At 44.1% G+C, this 21,276-nt stretch overlaps 1 protein-coding gene across 1 annotated transcript in view; it reads left to right on the top strand.

Moving 5' to 3' along the window:
- Positions 1 to 20,596, top strand: part of TECTA (tectorin alpha) — a 67,595-nt gene extending 46,999 nt beyond the window's left edge. Inside the window, exons 13-23 of the mRNA XM_066365315.1 lie at positions 2,498 to 2,881; positions 5,536 to 5,822; positions 7,368 to 7,663; positions 9,473 to 9,583; positions 11,352 to 11,554; positions 12,834 to 12,997; positions 13,432 to 13,680; positions 18,239 to 18,401; positions 19,489 to 19,576; positions 19,867 to 19,983; positions 20,496 to 20,596. Coding sequence (XP_066221412.1) covers positions 2,498 to 2,881; positions 5,536 to 5,822; positions 7,368 to 7,663; positions 9,473 to 9,583; positions 11,352 to 11,554; positions 12,834 to 12,997; positions 13,432 to 13,680; positions 18,239 to 18,401; positions 19,489 to 19,576; positions 19,867 to 19,983; positions 20,496 to 20,596 — 2,163 coding nt within the window. The remainder of the gene's footprint in view (positions 1 to 2,497; positions 2,882 to 5,535; positions 5,823 to 7,367; positions 7,664 to 9,472; positions 9,584 to 11,351; positions 11,555 to 12,833; positions 12,998 to 13,431; positions 13,681 to 18,238; positions 18,402 to 19,488; positions 19,577 to 19,866; positions 19,984 to 20,495) is intronic.
- Positions 20,597 to 21,276: the final 680 nt, after the last annotated feature.

Raw genomic sequence — 21,276 nt, 5'->3', positions numbered from 1 at the left:
TTTGATCCCAGCTAAACCATGGTTTGTGGTGTGACATTGAATAACTCGTGTCATTTCTCTGAGCTTCAGTTGCCCTGTCTGTGAAATGGGACTAATAACACCAACTCAGTATGGTTCTTATATAAATAATCTATGCCGGGTGCCCTGCTTAGTATGGGGCACCTAGTAGTTCACTAATTGGTAGTTACTATTGTTGATATTCTCCTGAAAAGCATTTTTAAATAAAAAGCCCAGCTGTGTTCATAAAATGATGCATATAAAAGACCATGGAGCACTCAGGAAAGGCACAATACAGCTCTGGGCAGCCATTAGAACTCTAAACATTGCTACCAGCTTTTCATCAGAAAGTCGGGGGGGGGGGGGGGTGACAATAACTTATACCTGCTAACTAACAGAGCAAATAATCCACATCTACTTGCCGCAATTTAAACAAGCTCCGGGGCTTGTTAATACAACAAATTTCTTTGGAAATAAGGAGCACATCTAGCCATCAGCATGTAGGGTAATCACCCAGCTGCTGTTGTCGTGTCTAATCAAGGTAAAGAAAGCAGCCTTGGGCTCTGTCACTTCGCTGTGGTGCTGGCTGCAAATGGAGTTCTCCGGTAGGATGAGTTACTTCCCCTTGATCATACCCACATACCTCAGGTTCATTTCCCCTTTCTACCCATGTGATGTCTGACTTTGTATAAGAAAGAGCCCAGATCACCCACTCAATTATCCTGCAATCTGAGGCTGCTGGCACCCAGAATATTTACAGCTCCAGAAGGAGGGACGACTTGGTTCCAGGGACGACTTCACTGGGAGGATTAAAGTTATCAGCAGTGACACCTTGAAGTGTATTATTACATTGAGGAAAATAATCTTGGAAGGTCCCATCCTGTATCTGTTTACCTTTAAATCTGAGTCCAATCTGTAGTCCATTTCCAGCATTTTGATAAATTTTCAGAAAGCCGTGACCAGGCAGAAGCACAGGCCTACCTGTGCACTTCAGACATCTCGGATAGCACTGTTCAGGGTAAAGTGAGTTAGCACGCTGAGCGCCCCGTCTCTGTAGTTTGCTTGTCAGGACCACCCCCAATTGACCGATCATGACCCATTTCCAACAGTTCCCTGGAATTCTTAGTCTAAAAAAAGCACCAGATGAAGAGCACAAAACACTACCAAATAAAGTTGTATCTACAGAGTGTTGCTCATTTGGGGGAGGGTACAAAATAAAAGCTGTCCCCACCTACAGATAACCTGTGTTGTGGGTATTTTATATAATGTGCCATAAATCCTCATCGTCTGAAAGAAGATGACTAGATCTTTTCCTGTGATAACAGCCGCTATGGTTTTAATTCTTTCTATCCATGAGGGCAGTGTAGCCTTCAATTTATTTGTATCTTCTTCAGTTGCTTTTTTTTTAATTGACTTTATTAGAGTGACACTGGTTAACATAATTAGACAAGTTTTAGGTGCCCATTCTACAACACATTTCTGTACACCATATTGTGTGTTCACCATCTCCGAGTCAAGTCTATCCATTACCATTTAGCCTCCCTATCCTCTCCTCCACTCAACCCCCGGGTACAATGCATATCATTTTCTGAATATAGATCTTTTACCTCCTTGGTTAAATTTATATCTAGAATTTTTCTTTTATTTCTGATGCAGTTGCAAATAGGACTGTTTTTTTAATTTCCCCTTCTGTTAGTTTGTTGTTGGTGTATAAAATTGCAACTGATTTCTAAATATTAATGATGCATCCTGCTGCTTTACTGAATTCATTTACCAATTTTAATAGTTTTTTGGTAGAGTCTCTGGAGCTCTCTATAATATTTTGTTAGTTTTATAGGTTTGAAAATGTTTAAGTATTTATATGCATAGAAAGGTACAAATAAATACTATGTTAAGACAGACATCTAAGTTGCATTTAATAAGTAAATCTACTTGTTCTCACTTACATACAAATTCAACTTAAAAATAAACTTCTAGAACTATTTTGTTTGTAACCTGGGGACTGCCTGTATTATGAAATATTGAAATGGTTCATCATGAGAGTTGGTTATCACTTTCTTTTTACCCACTTAATATTTGAAGGGCCAGTTTTTATTATTCCTGAGTAAATTTAAATGTCATCTCCGAAGTGGAAGTGGTACTTGTTAGAATAATTTTTTTTTTTTTTTTACCAAATATATGGGTTGCGTTTTCACTATGTTTCTCTAGCAGCTGGATATTCAGCTTGGCAATGAGTAGTTCTACAATTCAGCTGGAAAGATCCCCAAATTCTTGATTGAAACCAATAGACTGAATTGCATATTGTTTGAGATCCGAGTTGTGTCGAACTGATGTACCATGTGAACTAAAGCAGCTTTTTTACTGCTGTTCCCTGTTGCTAAGCTCAGTTCCATGAAAGAAGGGCTAGCCCCTTCCGCAGAAGGGTCCAGAGGGACTGGGCTTTGCGGTCCCCAAACCTGCCTATAGCCTGAGTTTAATGGCAATGGCACCTCTCTTCCAGCCCAAGCAGCTGTTCTGGAACAGTGACTGCACCAGGCGCTGCCGCTGCTTCCGGCGCAACCTGATCCAGTGCGACCCGCGCCAGTGCAAGTCGGACGAGGAGTGCGCCCTGCGCAACGGGGTGCGCGGCTGCTTCAGCACCAAGACCTCCTACTGCCTGGCGGCCGGCGGGGGTGTCTTCCGCACCTTCGACGGTGCCTTCCTCCGCTTCCCAGCCAACTGCGCCTTCGTGCTGTCCACCATCTGCCAGAAACTGCCCGACATCTCCTTCCAGCTCATCATTAACTTCGACAAGTGGTCGTCCCCCAACCTCACCATCATTTCGCCCGTCTATTTCTACATTAACGAAGAGCAGATTCTCATCAACGACCGGAACACTGTCAAGGTGACAAGCCTGTCATTGATTCTTTATTTCTTTTTTCTTTCTGTCATTGATTCTTAAGAAACGTGCCTGGGGAAGGCATGGCTAGAGGGCTGTTCATTGTGGTTTTCCCAGGTGACCCAGTTTGAGGCTAAGAGGTTGTTGCTGCATATGTACCATACACAGATAACCAGGTTTTAAATAATGAAAGTATAAAGATTCTCCAAGTGTAAGAATGGATCCCATTTAGTCCTTTACTGACAACTCCAAAGGTTTGAAGGGAAGGTACAGTGTCACAGGGCCATCATGAGTAATACAGAAAGACATTTCACAGAACAGAGTTTGGGTGATGTTCTATACAGAACATCTTAATGGCAAAAAATCAGTGCTGCCTGATTGGTAGTGGTACAGTGGATAAAGCATCAACCTGGGACACTGAGGACCCAGGTTTGAAACCTTGAGGTCACCCGTTGCTAAAAACAAAAACAAAAAACCACCCAATTTATTAGCATGGGTGCTAATAGAGCTTCAGGTGATAAAATGGCAGGTAAGCCAGCTTTTACTCTGGATTAATTTCCAAAAAGCATCTCATTTGCTTTCAAGAGCCTTTTAAATTACTCTTGGCTCTGCCCACCTCTACCAAGCCACACTCTTTCATCTCTGTCATCTCTTCTGGAAGCCAAGAGAAGGCAAACATTGTCCTAAGAAAACAACTACCTAAATAAAAACCCGATGGAGCAACCCCACTATTAGAGGGCCCCATGATGTCATACCCAATGAAAGAAACAGGCTGAATATGGTGAATTTCTCATAGGTTGATTCTTCCTTAGGATAGCTGCCTGGTTTCTTGTGAATGTTAGACGTGTATATAAATAAATGAATGAATCTCCAGCCCACCCCCATTACTAATGGAGGTTCCCACTTTGGGTTCCTCCCTCCTTTTCCATTGAAGAAGGTAATCTCCTCTGATGAACTATGGAGAGTGACTCCCAGCCTCTCAGTTAAACCAGGCTGCTCACAGCAGCAGGTCCGAAGGATGGAGTCAGACCTCAATACTCTGATTACAGAGAGGGAGGGACAGAGCTAGAGCCAGGACATACACATTAACATTATTTTGGAATTGAGTATTATTGCATGTATCTGCTTTCCATCCTTGGTTCAGATTATCTTTATTTGAACAGTCGTCGAATAGCTTAGTATCCAGAGTTATGCAAAGACTGGCAGTATTTTGCAAGCTTAAAAGGAAGTTTAAATTATAATACTGGTTTTTAGCTTCAGTGCAAGCTTCTACTGTTTCTTACATCCCATTTTAAATTCAGAAAGTGAAAATGACCACCTAACACAGCAAAATTGACGTTGTTGCTAAATACAATACCCCAAGCTACCAAAAATAGTAAAGAATCATTTTTTTAGAAGATTTTTTAAGCAACAAAATTTACTAGTAACCTGTGAGGGGGAAAAAAACCCACTTTATTTTGTAAGTATAAGCAAAGCATGTTATGTTCTGTCCTAAGGGCTAAGAAAAAAAGCTATTATTGATGAATGCAGAAAATACTGTGCCTATAGGCTCTCTGAAGTGAACCTCCTGTTTGAACACTATAAGCATGAAAACAATAAGCATAGCAATAATTCTCAGATTCATTTTAACCATGTTAGACTCTCCTCAGCACAAGATTGGATTTCATTTTCAGTAATTGCTTTGTGCTTGGGAAAGTTTTATACAAAAATCCAGCCATTTGCTATGGGTTATGTTTTTCTAATGTTTTCTTATCTGTCTGCCTTTATACAGTGTGTCCGTTAAGTCATGGTGCACTTTTGACCGGTCACGGGAAAGCAACAAAAGATGATAGAAATGTGAAATCTGCACCAAATAAAAGGAAAACTCTCCCAGTTTCATACCTATTCAGTGCAGTTCGATGTGGGCTCACGCACACATTTTTTAGGGCTCCTTAGGTAGCTATCCCGTATAGCCTCTACAGACTCGTCACTGACTGATGGCCTACCAGAATGGGGTTTCTCTACCAAACTGCTGGTTTCCTTCAACTGCTTATCCCACCGAGTAATGTTATTCCTATGTGGTGGCGCTTCATTATAAATGCGCAGATATTTACGTTGCACTTTGGTCATGGATTCGAATTTAGCAAGCCACAGAACACACTGAACTTTCCTCTGTACTGTCCACATCTCGACAGCATGACCATGGGCTCCTCCGCTGTATACACGGTGTTACGTCATCATCTGCGCATGTGCACATGCTTCCACATCATCCTACAGAAACTGGGAGGGTTTTCCTTTAATTTGGTGCAGATTTCACATTTCTATCATTTTTTGTTGCTTTCCTGTGACCGGTCAAAAGTGCACATGACTTTATGGACACACTGTATTTTGCTTCTTTGGGGGGAACTGTAGGCAGTGAGATTGTTGAATGTCCTTGAACTGTGGAGGAGGAGTCAACAAACTACAAGATCTAGCCAAATTTACTTGCTTCCTGTTTTTGTAAATAAAACTTTATTGAAACACAATCCCTCTCATTTAGTGACATATTGTCTACAGACTGCTTTCCTGCTGAGGTTAGAGTTGAGTAGCAATAGTGATCATAAAATATTTACTCTGGCCCTTGACAGTAAACATTTGCTAACCTCTGCTCTAGAGTCATTTACTTTTCTTTTCTTCACTAGGTCAATGGCACACAAGTGAATGTTCCATTTATAACCGGATTGGCAACCAAAATCTACAGTAGTGAGGGCTTCCTGGTGATTGACACCAGTCCTGACATCCAGATATACTACAATGGATACAATGTCATAAAAATCAGCATCAGTGAGAGGCTGCAGAACAAAGTGTGTGGTCTCTGTGGCAACTTCAATGGGGATTTAACTGATGATTATGTGACGTTGAGGGGAAAACCAGTGGTAAGCAGCGTGGTCCTGGCCCAGAGTTGGAAGACAAATGGCATGCAGAAGAGGTGAGAATTCTAGCCACTGGACCCAGTGGCCCAAATCATCCCACATCCACGGGAGCTGGTCATAAAAATGGTACTTCCCTTAGCATCATTTTTCTCTCCTGCAGAGCTGAGCCAAAGGTCTATGGAGTTTTCATGACACAAAGAGACACAGGAGAGGTCTCAAGAATTTCTTGAATGGCAAAGGAAGAAACTGGGCTTAAATTTTCATGTCATTCATCCTTGGGCTACACAGCGGAGGCTAAGCAGCAGAGTCTGCCCAGGGTTAAAACTCTGGAGCCTTCACCAGCTGCCCAACAGGGACCTGAACACCCTTGTGTGGGTGGGGTTCAAAGTTGACCCACGGGGAAAAGGATACCCCTTGCCCCCAAGTACGGGGTCTCATTGTACATTTGTGACTCTTACCAGAAGGCTGAGTTGTGGTTATGCAGGTAGAAGTTGGTAGGAGTCAAAAAGCCTTTTTTAATATAGAAGTCATCAAGATTATTATCAGGTTCTTGGCTATCCAACTTAGATAGAATGAGCTATACAAGTTATTTCAAAAGCATTTGATTTAGGGCCCCTCTGGGCTGCTAAATTATAGTCATATCTTTCTGGATCTATAGATATGATTCTCTTTCCTGGTACTATTTTTTTTTTTTTTTTGTACAATGGCTCAATTACCCTGTGCTTCAACATGCCAAACATCAGCTAAATACCCAGATGTGGAAATGAAACTTCAAACCTTTTTTGACCCTTCTGCAGGTAAACTGAAGTAGACAATTTTGTGAATTATGGGGCCCAGACCTAGACAGAACTTTGGGCAACTCTAGTCCAGTTCAATCTCTTTCTTTTCTGGGTAAAGTGGAGGCTGGTGTAGAATGATTTACAGGAGGAGGCCCTCTAAGAGCCAGGATCACCTTCCATAATTCCTAATCGGATGCTTTCTCTAAAATGTCATTTATTCAGCCCACAGTTATAAAAGTGACAACTTTGGACATTTAAGCTGTCCCGAGGCTTCCAAAGATGAGCGAGGTTCAGTTCCTCTTGAGGAATTATGGTTCTGTCTGAACTTCTGTCTCTTCCTTCCTTCCTTCTTCTAGAAACGATTTCAGCCTGACATCAATTTTCTCATTAAGGTTTTCTTCTGGTCTCTGATAGCTAAACTGGAACTGCTTTAGAAGCTGCTGCACTGCCTTCCAAATCTTTCATTCTACCCACTGTCATTAAAATTATAGTGATGATTATTATTATTTGTTATAACCATACCTGGTAACGGTTATTGTATCGATGAGATCAGTCAATTTTGTCAAAGGTTAATGGTTATTATGTCAATATCTATCTTTTATCTGACATTTGGCTACCAATTCCTTACTTTATTTTATGCTCAGTTAGCTCAGTGACATCGACAATAGGAATTACCTAAGTTTTCTAAGGTCAGATGGCCAATTAGTGTTGGCATCAGACCTACTGCATTGACTTATGGGTTAGCAAAAGAGGGAGCAGCCGTGGTCTTCCCTTCCGCTGGAGAGCTCAGACCATTGTTTTTGCTTCACTTAGTCTGACCAGACTTCTCGCCCCCAGCTGTAACGAGTTACAGTTCTCCCAGTACGCAGCCACATGCGACAATGTGCACATCCAGATGATGCAGGGCGATGGCTATTGCCTGAAGCTCACAGAGATGAAGGGCTTCTTCCAGCCCTGCTATGGGCTCCTGGACCCCCTCCCCTTCTACGAGTCCTGCTACCTGGATGGCTGCTACAACCACAAGAAGTTCCAGCTGTGCGGCTCCCTGGCCGCCTATGGAGAGTCCTGTCGTTCCTTCGGGATCCTCAGCACTGAGTGGATTGAGAAGGAGAATTGCTGTAAGAGAATTATTTTATTTCTGCAGATTATTTTCTAAGGATTACATTTTTAAATTTTTTAATTGATTTTAGCAAGAGAGGAAGGGAGATAGAGAGAGAGAGAGAGAGAAACAGGAGCATCGATCTATTCCTGTATGTGTCCTGACCGAGGATTGAACCAGTAAACTCTGTGGTTCAGGATGATGCTTTAAACCAACCGAGCTATCCAGCCAGGGCTATATTTCTAAGAATTTAAAAGGATAGCTTTGCTGATGGCATTGCTTTGTCTTTTTTGGCTGGCTGGTCTTCGTCTTTTCCAGGATTAGAAAATTGCGAGTCATGAATTGCCGTGGAGATTTGATGAGGGGCATTTTCAGCAGAGCTTGACTCCTCTGTCGTTCTGTTCCAGTGCTGGAACTTGGAACACCAACTTGGGAAGATGAGGCTTTCTGGGTTGGATGAGAACCAATTCAGTGACTTATGAGGTGGAGGAACAGAGTATAGGCCTCCTGATCAACTTCACTTCCCAAACTCAGCTCCCTTAATGTGGCTCAGAGCCCAAAGCAGAAAGGGCATCCATGTGGCAAATGACAAGTTGGGTTGGAATTGAGCTGGTTGTATCTGCCTGGGCTGAAAGGAAGCTGTGGTTGGGTGTGTAAAGGGAGTACAGGTAGATATTTTAAATTAGTGATAAAGATCTATGGATTCTTATATTTTTCTCTACTAGGAACATTATTTGATGTATATATCCATTATTCTGTTTGTTCATTTTCTTGCTATGTTGATCAAATACATGGTGAAAATATGCATATAAGCATACATAAATATGTCATGTATGTATATGTATGAGAGCATGACAGCTGTGAGACAGCTTCGTTCTTTGGTTTCATTTTTAAATGCATGCTGGGATGGAATGGTTGTTGTTCCTTTAGTTCTTACCATTATACACCATGACCAATAGAAGAATTCTTACATCTGGGTAAGGGGAAAGAGTCTCTAACTAAAGAAGTGAGTGTCTCAAAGAAAATTATCTCAGTGAACAATTTCAGACTGAATTGTTGATGGTCTTGAAGGTGGTCTGTGGTCTCCAATGCCACAGGAATAGTTTTCATAGTATTATGATGGTGGCAGTTCACAGACATTTATATTTTACTTATAGTTTTACTGTTTTGGCAAAACAGTACCATTAATCTAAGTTGATGCGTGTGAGTTGTGTGTAGGTTTGGGCTTATCTGTTTTTCTAAAATTAAGTAGAAGTTTCTGGGGAAGGTGATGAACCATGAATCAAAACGACTAAGAAGTCCTGGTTTAAGGGACCTGGCCCTAAAATTTTCTTTCTTGACAAATACTCATTGAGCGCCTACTATGAGGTGGCTGGGTGTTGGGAACATAGAAATGAATGACTTGTATCTTACTCTTTATAAAGATACAAATGCACATCGTTGTAGTGCAGTGTAGTAAGGGTAATAATCGTGGTGTATCTCGGCCATTCAGACTGTCTGTGCATTCCATCTTCACCACGTGGCTTCACCTGTGTGTGACCGTGGGCAAGTTGTAGCTGTGAAATGGGGATCACAATACTTACAGAGCATTTGTGAGGGTTGGCGGAGATAAGGAAGTAAAGCATGAAGCATCGTGTCGGGCCCATGGCAAGGGCCTAATGAACTAGCTGTCATTATTTTCTGGAAAGTTGCCCTATGTGTTCATCTGTGGTTGTTATCTGACCATCACCGAGACCATGAAAGCAGCAAATCTAGAGTGTAACCACATGCGACTGTGCGTTGGTGTGAAAATCAAGTTGTGCGTGTTTCCGTTTGTTTTGCTTTTTAGCAGGAGTGGTTGAAGATCCCTGTGTGGGGGCAGACTGTCCCAACCGAACCTGTGAGCTAGACAACGGAGGAGAGCTGTGTGGTTGCATCGAGCCGCCCCCCTACGGAAACAGTGAGTGACGCCTGCCACCCCGCCCCCACCACCCAGCCACGCCCACGGGAGAGGCCCGGCAGCCCCGTAGCAAAGCTCCAGGACTAGAACCCGTATGTCTCACATTGCAGGCTACAAACTCAAACAGCAAAGCTGTAATGATCATTTCATCAGAACAAGGAAGCAATCTGACCACTTCAACGTAGGCTGATGTTTATTTGCTCATAGCTACACCCTTTTCTGCAATAAATTATAACATCAAAATCTGTCCATGGGAGAGGAGGGGCACAAAGAAAACCAGTTAGAAGGTGACAGAAGACAATTGAACTTTGGGTGATGGGAATGTAGCATAATCAAATGTCAAAATAACCTAGAGATGTTTTCTCTGAACATATGTACCCTGAGTTATCAATGTCACCCCATTAAAATTAATTAAAAAAAAATCTGTCCATGAATGGAATCGGCCAGTTCCGTCTGAGGCCACATTCAACATTAGAGCGATCCACCTTGATCTTTGAGATTAGAGGGGAATAAGGTGGTTTGGTGAAACCGTGGTAGAATCAGGGTGAGAGAGCCGGGTGCTTTCAGACTTGTCTAGAGCTGCTTTATCTGGCCGCGGTTTTAGGTGAGTCCCAAACAACGGAAATGTTTGAAACAAACAGTAAACAACTAGTCCGGCTCCTCACCCCAGTCTCCTTACAGTAGGGGTGCACCCATGATGTTACTAAAGAGGAGCTGCTTTGCCTCCCAGCTCCCCGCCCTCGGCTGAACCAAACTATGCAGAAGGCTTGTGCTAAACTGAACATTATTAGACAGCGAAAGCCCAATCGACTAAGAGGCTCTGTAGGAGGAGACAACATGTGTTGTTCAAGTGCTTCCCCGAAGCAGATAAAAATGTTTATGTCTCTATAGCTCGCATTCGTGTACTCACAGAGAATGTCAAGTGGGGTATCACTGTCAAAAAACAAGAGCTCCTAGTGCTCACCTGGGCACAAGCTAGGGCTTTGGGGTGGCCTGGCCACTGATGCTCTCACTTGGGACAGGCTCTGTAGCCTCTCCACAACGAGCCAGATGTACTATGTAGCGTACAGAAAAGCAGCTGCCGCCAAAGTGGGGGGAAAGTCCTGTGTTGAGAAAGGAAAGACACTTGATTAGTATTTGCATCTTTTAAAAAAGGTTCTATAGGCCCTGGCCAGTTGGCTCAGCGGTAGAGCGTCGGCCTGGCATGTGGAGGACCCGGGTTCGATTCCCGGCCAGGGCACATAGGAGAAGCGCCCATTTGCTTCTCCACCCCCCACCTCCCCTCCTTCCTCTCTGTCTCTCTCTTCCCCTCCCGCAGCCGAGGCTCCATTGGAGCAAAGATGGCCTGGGCGCTGGGGATGGCTCCTTGGCCTCTGCCCCAGGCGCTAGAGAGGCTCTGGTCTCGGCAGAGCGACGCCCCGGAGGGGCAGAGCATCGCCCCCTGGTGGGCAGAGCGTTGCCCCTGGTGGGCGTGCCGGGTGGATCCCGGTCGGGCGCATGCGGGAGTCTGTCTGACTGTCTCTCCCCGTTTCCAGCTTCAGAAAAATACAAAAAAATAATAATAATAATAATAAAATAAAAATAAAAAAGGTTCTATAATGTCCCAGTTACTCCTTTGAATGAATTCATTTATTCATTTAGTTCGATCAAAGCTTTGAAGTACCTCAGTCTGTGTGCAGATGATTAGCCTTTCCTAAAGGAAAATGTCACGGATGCCTCACCCTGCCCTCTGCTGCAAGACCAACTCCCACTGACTTGTTTCCCACAGACTCGCATGACATCATTGATGCAGAGGTGACCTGCAAGGCATCCCAGATGGAAGTGTCCATCTCCAAGTGCAAACTCTTCCAGCTCGGCTTTGAGAGAGAGGGCGTGAGAGTCAATGACAGACAATGCACCGGCATTGAAGGGGAAGATTTTATCTCCTTTCAGATCAACAACACCAAAGGCAATTGTGGAAACATTGTACAGGTGAGAAACGGGCCGGACAGAGCACCTGGCAGAGGTAGTACCTATCTGGGTGTTTGCACATTGATTGTCCTCAAAGCAATGTCGGGGTGGTTTAGTTAGAAACATCCTCCTTGGAAAACAGAAAAAGACATGCAGAATGAAAGATATCAAGGAGAATGATCATTTAGCACCAAATGGTTGATTGAACTAAAAAAACACAACAGGTAACAGGCTTCTTTCCTTGGCTCTCTCTGTCTGCTGTCATCCTTTGCCCTGCACATTGGCGAAATGTTACCTCTGTTACCCTTCTGTTGTTCTTCCAGGGAAATGCAGCTGGGATTAGCTATTTCAGGTGATCAGGGTGATCCAGGCATCACTGAAGAGAAAGACAGCGAGGTCCCATCTTTTGGTGTCAGATTATCCAATTTATAGGTTAGCAAAGCCTCTTGCCGCATCTCTTCCTCCTGTTCCTTCCTGCTGTCTGTCTGTCTCTCTCTCTCTCTCTGTGTGTTTTAACTGTTTTTATTAACACTTTTATCAGGAAGTAAAAGGAGTAAGAAGGTGAAACTGAATTTGTTCATCTTGGTACTTGTGAGCAAGTCTGGTAAAAGATTTGGTGAGGATGCCCTGGCCGATGGCTCAGGTTGCTTAGAGCATCATCCTGAAGTGCAGAGGTTGCCGGTTTGGTCCGCAGTCGGAGCACATAGAAGAATAGATGTTATTACTGTCTATCTCATGCTTTCTCCCTTTATTTCTCTAAAATCAATTAAATAAACATTTTTAAAAAGAAGGAGATTTGGTGGAGGAGAGATTTTTAATTAGGAATTTGAAATGACAACTTATAGTCCCTTGTGATAGCAATACGCCATGTCCCAGAGATACCTGGATGCTGGTTGTAGAATCGCCTTCTGTGGGCATCCAAGGTTGTCATACTGAAGGGTGCTATTGCCATATTTTTTTTCTTTTTTAATATTTCATTTATTTACTTTTAGAGAGAGAGGGGGGGGAGAGAGAGAGAGAGAGAAGGAGGGGAGGAGCAGAAAATATCAACTTCCATATGTGCCTTGACCAGGCAAGCCCAGGGTTTCGAACCGGCGACCTCGGCATTCCAACTGTTGACATCTATTGTAATAATTTTTTTTTAAACTAAGTCCTGAGGGTAGCTCCACACTGATTTACACCGGCCTCCAAGTTATGTATGAAATGAAGCCATTTCTCTACTTTCAGGGCTTGGATTTGCAATGCAAGCCACATCCTCACTGTCAGGTTTAATGATATCTGACCTCCCTTTGCTCTGCAGTCCAATGGCACTCATATCATGTATAAGAACACAATCTGGATAGAAAGTGCCAACAATACTGGCAACATCATCACCAGGGACCGGACGATCAATGTGGAATTTTCGTGTGCGTATGAGCTGGACATCAAGATCTCCTTAGACTCTGTTGTGAAACCCATGTTAAGGTAAAGCATCTCACGGGCTGTGCACATGGCTTTGCCTCTTTGTTGGTGGTTAAGCTTAGCATAATCAACATCGCTAGCTTTTCTCTTTGAAGCACTAGGGAAAAAAGAATTCATATTTCCGCATCTAAATGCCTGTTTGATAAAAGTTTCTTTAATGATGGAAGTGTTCTGTATCTATACTGTCCAGTATCATAGCTCTATATGGTTATCGAGCACTTGAAGTATGGCTGGGGTTGCTGAGGAATTAAAATTTTAATTTACAGTAATTGTAATTGCCATGTGTGGCTAGTGGGTCCCATTTTGGACTGTGCTGCCTTAGACTTGACTATGATCTGCTTCACCTTCCCTCTTCATTTTCAGCTTGGAAAACAGTAAGCGATTGAATAAATATAATTGTTTGGGTTTCCCTGCCCCATGATTTTTTTCCCTTTTAGTGTCATTAACTTGACAGTGCCAACCCAGGAAGGCAGCTTCACCACCAAGATGGCCCTCTACAAAAATGCCTCCTACAAGCATCCTTATCGCCAGGGGGAAGTGGTGCTGACAACGCGTGACGTGCTGTACGTAGGGGTCTTTGTGGTGGGAGCCGATGCCACGCATTTGATCCTGACGCTGAACAAATGCTATGCGACGCCCTCCCGCGACAGCAATGACAAGCTTCGATACTTCATCATTGAAGAAGGGTGCGTGGCCTCTTATTCAGAACAAGCTCAGAGCCTTTCGTGTAATAGGAGTCTACACATATTTTAGCGAAGGGAATAGGAACTAGTATTTGTTGACTATCTGCAGGGCTGACATCTTGCATCCATGTATTATCAAATTCTCATTACAACCTATAGGGGAGATGTTAGAAGCTTCATCTGATAGATGAGAAGGCTTAGGCTTGCCTGACCAGGCAGTAGCATAGTGGATAGAGCGTCATCCAGGGATACTGAAGACCCAGATTCGAAACCCTGAAGTTGCTGGCTTGAACAGGGGCTTACCAGCTAGAGCGTGGGTTCATTGGCTTGAGTGTGGGTTCATAGACATGACTCCATGATCATCAGCTTGAGCCCAAAGGTTGCTGGCTTGAAGCCCAAGGTTTCTGGCTTGAGCCTAAGGTCACTGGCTTGAGCCCAAGGTCGCTGACTTGAGTAAGAAGTCACTGGCTCAGCTCAAGCCCCTGGTCAAGGCACATATGAGAAAGCAGTCAATGAACAACTAAGGTGCCACAACAACAAGTTGATGCTTCTCATGTCTCTCCTTTCCTGTCTGCCTGTCCCTTTCTTTCTTTCTTTCTCTCTCTCTCTTTCTTTCTTTCTTTCTTTCTTTCTTTCTTTCTTTCTTTCTTTCTTTCTTTCTTTCTTTCTTTCTTTCTTCCTTCCTTCCTTTCTTTCTTTCTTTCTCTCTCTCTCTCTCTCTCTCTTTCTTTCTCTCCCTCTCTCTCTCTCACAAAAAGAGGGAGAAAGAGAAAGAGAGAGAGAAGGCTTAGGCTTAGTGAGAGCAAACAACTTGCTTAAAGTCACACAGCAATTCAGTGGTAGGTCTCTCAGTCCCTATGGCATTAGCTACACATAATATTCTCAATGTGATCAAAGAGGGCATTCTATCCTGCCTACTTTAAATTCCCATTTGAGAGAAATGTGGGTCATCTACAAATGAAAGAATGTAACATGAATAACTAAAGGTGACTAGGACATCTATTAAAATTTTTAAAGAATAGAATTATAGCCGATAGAAGTCAAAGAAGTTCTTTTTCCTCACCACTGCATGCCTAGCACCTAGTATATTTTCTGAAATATAGTGGCTATGAAATAAAATTTATTGCATGAATGAATGAATAAATGAAAAAGAAAAAAAGACTATAGATCAAACAACAATAGTGATAAGTATCTTTATTTTTTAAAAAGCACTGGTTGTACCAAGCAACAACAATTCTTTTTTTTAGCAGCTTTATTGCATACCTAACTTATATGTAATGAAATGTACTTGCCTTAAGTGTAAAATCCAATGATTTTTAGTAAATTTACAGGAGGAGTGCAACCATCAGCATAACCTAATTTTAGAACATTTCCATCACTCTGATACAATAATTCTTAAAGCAGACAACTGATTAATCAAAATTCCTATTAGATGTTGTAGAGACCAATTCAAAGCAGCTCATGCAAAAAACAAGGCATGTAATGATTACAAAACGAATCACAGGAGTGGATGAGGCTTCAGGGATGATTGTATCCAAGGGGCCAGAAGCAGTCGAAGCTCTCCCTCCCTCCCTCTATCCCTGTCTCTGTCTGTTTCTATGTGCTTGTTAGACATTGGCTATCCTGAACTCACATTCTCATGGCATTGTCATAACCACGAAAGAGCGAGCATTCCTTCAGGGACTCCCCAGGAAGGAATGCGGTCACCCTCCTTAGATCATTGCTCCTCCTTTGATTGGAGGGGATGCAACATGAAATTGCTGGTGCTGAGGAGGTCAGAGTTCTCCTCAGCCCTCTTAGGGTCCCTGACTGGGTCTGGAAATGTACAAAGACAGATTAACCGAAGAAAAACATCCCCATCTATTTAATACAAGTTTTATGTGACACGGGAGACTTCACAGGGAACTGAAGGCCCAAAGAACTGGTTAAATGTGAGTGTTTCATGCTAAGTTTGAGGAAATGTGAACAGTCACAGAACAGGGTGATAAGTCAAAGAGTAGGAAGTGATTGTAGTGGCCTGGGGACACTTGGCATCAGGTGCTTCTCTGAGTCCCTTTGTCTTTGGGGGTTAGGATGCTCTCTCCTTGGGGTACAGGGGGATACCTCTCCCATGAAGGTTTCATGACCTGTTTCAGGTGAAAAGGGTCAGGGAGAAAGTCAGGATGACCTTCCTGCTTCTGCCATTTTCTCACACTCATTCATTCACCTTAAAATTGTCAATATGCCAAGGTGCCACATTTGGGGTTAGCACCGTATGGTGGTCAGAAAGTGCTGTGTATACTGTGATTAGCTTTACGGTTGGGAATGCTTCTGCAGAAGGGTGTGGTCCAGGCAGGCAGACAATAAAAGGCTCCTACCTTGCAGATGCAGCGGGCTGAGAGAGGGTCGGTACACAGCTAACCCAAGGCTACCCGACCAGCAAGGGAAGGAGGAAAGACCCTTCCAGGTGTCAAGACCCATAGACTCCCCAGCTGGCCAGGTGGAGCCTGTGGCATGGGTCTCTGAGGCACACTGTGGAAGTTTCAGCAAAGATCTCACTAAGGCCTTTGATTTTTCTGAACGGGTTTTTAACTTCTTCAGGGGCAAAGGAAAGGACTTGGTGTCTCGCAGGCCCAGCCGCTTGAGCTATCATCACCATTCTCCTTTTCTCCATGTGTCTTCTCTCCCCTGTCATGGTCCTTTCCCAAAACGAAAGGACTAAGATCTGAGCCACTGCCAGATGCAAACCCAGGGGATAACAACACGACTCGTGCCTCCCTTGAAGGTCGCTGTGGCATTGAGCATTTTTAAAATAGTAGTTAATAGACTTAACCCCAAGAGGGAGAGCTAGCAAAGTGAGCATGTTCATAAATCTCGGCTTCCTTCAGGGTCTGAATAAAGGCCTTCAAATTAAACTGTTATTAGGTGCAAACCAATTTTTGTCATGGGGGAGAGTTTTAACTCATGAGTCCCTCTGACCTTGGAGGCAGGCGGAAATTGTTTTTCTTCCAGCGAACTTACAGGAAAAATGATGCTCAGTGCTGAATGACTGAGCAGCAAAATGGGTCCACATGGGACCATTGTTTCTCTTCAGCTCTGTAGAGGGCAGAGACAGCACCAGCATCTATTAGTGACACAGAAGCTTGGAAACATGCAAGTCACTTCTCTTTCCTCCTCCTGTGCCTAGACAGAGGAAAAGACAGTTTTCCTCTGAGAGTGGACAAAACATTCCAGTGCTTGGCTTGTTTGCTCCCACGAAGGCAGGCTTTCAGAAAGCCTGTCTCTGCTTCCCGGGGCCCCTTCCTTCTGCTCTATGTTTTTCTGGTACCTAAACCTGAAAGCAATCTCTCCAGTCACTGGGGGTCTGGTTAGGAGAGAAGGGCTTGAAGATCAAGGGCCAGAAATATTTTAGACTCTCTGAGCCAATGCAGATTACTCAACTGAGTAACAGTGACGAGAAACAGTGAGGCTTTTGTTTCAAAGCGTTTAAGAGACTATTGCTTTGAAGATGAATTACAAGACTTACTGGTGTGGGAATGCGGAAGGCTTACTTCCATTTATAATTTTCCTATTAACTAAGCTATTTAAGTCAGTGGGCTAGGAGAAGGAACATAAGAAAAAGAGTCACCTTTTATCTTTATTATTTTAAAGAACTTCTTAGCTCCTATGAGCCACCCTTGACCATGGCAGCACCATTCATTTATTTATTTATTCATTCATTCATTCACTAATTCATGCATTCAACAAAGTCTCACCGTGCCCTGCAGTGTGTTGGAGACACAGTGAGGATTGAGTTGATTCTTGTACTCTCGAGGTTCAATAGGGTGCTGTTGGCAAATTCAGGAAAAGCTGCTTAGTCCTACCTGGCCAGGGCAGGACCAGGAAATATTTATAAAGGAAGGGGAGCCAGAGACTGGTGTTGGAGAAAGAGCAGGAGTCATGCCTGTGAGCTGCAGAAAGACTTTCCGGTGGGGACACATTGTGTGGAAAGATCCTGGGGCATAAGAAACTGATACATTTGGGGAACTGTAAGTGGTGGAGGCAAGATATCTGTGCCCGAGGGAGGGCTGGAGTTGTCATTGCTTATTGGCTCGATACCACGGGAGAGGCAGGTGAGAGGAGAAGCTGTCATCTGCTTTCAAACAATTCCTCCGCTCCTCCTTGATAGCTTTTTCTGTTCCTCCACTCCCCGGCTTTTTCAACACATGGGAGGATTTCTCAGCAGGGTTTGAATCAGGGACCCCTCCCAAACTTGATAGTTTAAGTACAGAAGAAGTAATCTTGCATTTGTTCAATTGATAGCAGTAACACACAGCATTCTGAGGAAACAGAATGAGAAACTGAACTTGGGGGAATTCAGTTCCGTCCCCACAGTCATTGTTTTCAGTTGCAGTTAGGGTACTAACTGGAGGTGCTATTTGGTGCTTTTGAAACAAACTATGTGACTATAAGGGCGTGGTAACAAGTGACAAGCACACACAGTACCAGAGGTCACTTTCAAATGCAAAGGCATTTTTACCATTTACGGTGGTTCTTATATGAAATATGAAAGTAAGAAGCAAAGATATTTTTTTCTGAATAGGTGTCAGAACATTAAAGATAACACCATTGGCATCGAGGAGAACGGTGTCTCCCTAACCTGTCGCTTTCACGTCACAGTCTTCAAGTTCATTGGGGATTATGATGAAGTGCATCTTCACTGCGCCGTGTCACTCTGTGATTCAGAAAAGTACTCCTGTAAAATCGTAAGTGAGCGTGTGGAAAGTAAACGTTTGGCCTTGTTTCTCGCTGCCTCGCGTTTCCCAGCGTGGGAATCACAAATGACCTGGAGAGTTCCTTAGGTCTCGCAGCACCTGGAAGGGGCTGGAGGGGAGTGTCCTCAGGTGCTCAGAAGCGGCACGCGTCTTTGGCGGGACAGTAGAAAGAGAACACAGTGGAATGATGTCCGTATGTGCTTCTCTATCTCTGAAAGGTCATCTGTCATTGGTGTAGCACTAGATTAGGGTTTCTCAAACCTCGGCACTATTGACATTTTGGACCAAATCATTCGTTGTGTGGGGACTCTTCTGTGCACTCTAGGACGTTTAGCAGCTTCCCTGGCCTCTGCCCAATAGATGTCAGGCGCACTCGTCCCCCACAGTTGCAACACCTGAAAATGTCTCCTGACAGTTGTGCCTTGGAGGCTCAAAGCGGCCTGTTTGAGCACAACTGCGCTAGGGTCTCAGGAGCCAAGTCATCTGAATCTGAAGTGGATAGTGGGGCCCAGCGCCACTCCACTGGAGAAGCAACCTCCTGGGCTCAGGAAGCACGTGAGCCAGCTGGTCTTCACGCAGGATTGTCCTGCAGCTCGTGCAGAGCCCTCCCGGGGCCTGCGGCTCTGCAAGGGCTGGTGGGATGAGGCGGCAGGTGCCCATCCCCGCCAGGTGTGGCTAATGACACTAAGAGTTTATTGCACTGGTCCCTGCTCCCTAACTTTTAATATTTCAGCCCTCTGCTTTCCCCATTTGCAAAATTGAGATGTGAGTTATAGTCAGAGCTACTTACACATGCTGCTGCATATGTTATTGTCTGATGAGATACAGCAATCCTTATTCCAAGGAAGGGAACCTGTTAGCATCTAATTCTAGTGGGGAGCATATATTCCATTCTCTTCAACCTAAAGCCTGGAGTCCCAGTGGGCTCGATGATCAAGACGACATTGGTCCTAAAGAATCTGAGTAGCAGTCGTGTCCGAGGCTGGAACCACTCCCGCTTTGGAGGTGGAAACATGGTGGGGAACATAGTTACTGGCCTTGTTGTGTGAAATGTTCCCTCTGGTGTTCTGTCTTTCAGAACTGCCCACAAAATTCCAGGATTGCCACAGATTATACGAAAGAACCTAAAGAACAGATCATTTCGGTGGGACCTATTAGGAGAAAAAGTATGTATGTTTCCTAAAACACACTATCAAGTAGGAAAACAATGGGGTTGGAAGGCTGAGGAAACGCTTGCCTCTGTTTCCCTATAATGTGCATCCGGCTGAATGAGGGGGTTGAAGATACTCGTTTGAGAAGACTACCCACTTGCACAATGAAATCTTTTTCTTACTAAAAACTCACAGCCACACTGGGCTTTTCATTTTCCTCTCCTCTTGTGAAAGCCTTGCCCTTGGCCGTGAGTTGAAGAGTTAGACTGTCTGCAGTTCATTTGACTATCTACTCCTTTTTTTAGGGCTGGACTGGTGTGAGGACAATGGAGGGTGTGAGCAGATTTGCACGAGCCGGGTAGACGGGCCCCTGTGTAGCTGTGTGACGGGAACCTTGCAGGAGGACGGCAAGAGCTGCAGAGGTAGACACCCCTCCCGTCCGGGCCGGCAGCGGGGCCCGGGGACCTCATTCATGACTGAGTCCCAGCCAGTCAGCAACTGACCTATAGCAATTCAGATACAAAGTAGACAAGACTGGGAAACTCTCAAGAAATTCTAACATTTTATTTAAAGCTTGGGGTCCCTGTTCTTTTATCGAAAAGATGAAAGTGATTTCAAAATAAGTTATCCAACCATTTAAGGACCAAATATTAGCCTGACGTCTGGCCGCCAAGTCTACTTGGGCTGTGGTTGGGATTGGACGGTGTGATTCAACAAACAAGATTTCCTGCAGTAACCTGGGCTCGTGGTTTCCGTGGTGCCCATGGAGATTAGCAGGAGTCTTCCGAAAGTTGTGTTAATTCTGCTCCTTTGCGGCCATTTGGATAAAGTGGGGTTTTGGCGATGCCATTTCCTTTATTTACAGTAGTGGAGAACTGCAAGAATGTCTGATCTCTGTCCACCAGGCATTTACTCTGTTCCTTTCCCTTCACAGCCTCCAATTCTTCCATGGAACTTCAAGTTTGGACGCTCCTTCTCATCGTGACTCAGATTTCATTATGGCATTTTGTGTATAAATCAGTCATGACCTCATAATTAACTCAAGGTTGCTATATAAAGTACTGTAATTTACTTTTTTCGACTCCCTGTAGGATAAAAGGTGTGTGCCCTTAAGTCCAGACCTATTTGAACGTGTCCAGAATCTCTACACAGTGCCACCTGCCTCAGACGGCCAGAGACCTGGAAATGAGTGAGATTCCAAGCTCCTTTTTCAAAATACGCAACAAGGCTTCTAAAGCCGGTTGTGGAACGCATATATCTTGCCTTAAATTTCCAAATAGTCGTCCCTAAAAACTTTGATTCACAGAAATAACCAGTACAGGAAAAAATAAAAAATCTGGTTAGAAAAGGCAGACTGGAAATCTGATCAGAGATCTGTGTCAAACCGGGGCTGTTTCTGGATCACAGCTTTTACGAAGAGGGGCCGGTGGAACAGTCCTGAGAAGCAGTGCCGGGCAGGCCTGATGCCCTCTGAGGAATCCTTCCGCGCTGTGGAAGTGTCTGAGCTCGGATGTGCAAGCGTCGCTCCCTTCTCTTCGTGGTGAATTCCTGCCCCACCTCGTGTCCTTCAACCTTGCCGGGCAGCTTGGTCACTGGGTATATTGTTTGCAGACCTTTGGTAACCCCACCCCCCATTCCCATCCCTTCAGACCCAATTCCTTCTCTTTTACAAATCAACCAAATAATTTGTAATGTGTTTTATGCTTAAATAAACT

Source organism: Saccopteryx leptura, chromosome 2 (genome assembly GCF_036850995.1).
Source record: "Saccopteryx leptura isolate mSacLep1 chromosome 2, mSacLep1_pri_phased_curated, whole genome shotgun sequence".
Classification (NCBI taxonomy): domain Eukaryota; kingdom Metazoa; phylum Chordata; class Mammalia; order Chiroptera; family Emballonuridae; genus Saccopteryx; species Saccopteryx leptura.
The sequence above is the reverse complement of the archived record's forward strand: the minus strand, read 5'-3'. Positions and strand labels throughout refer to the sequence as shown.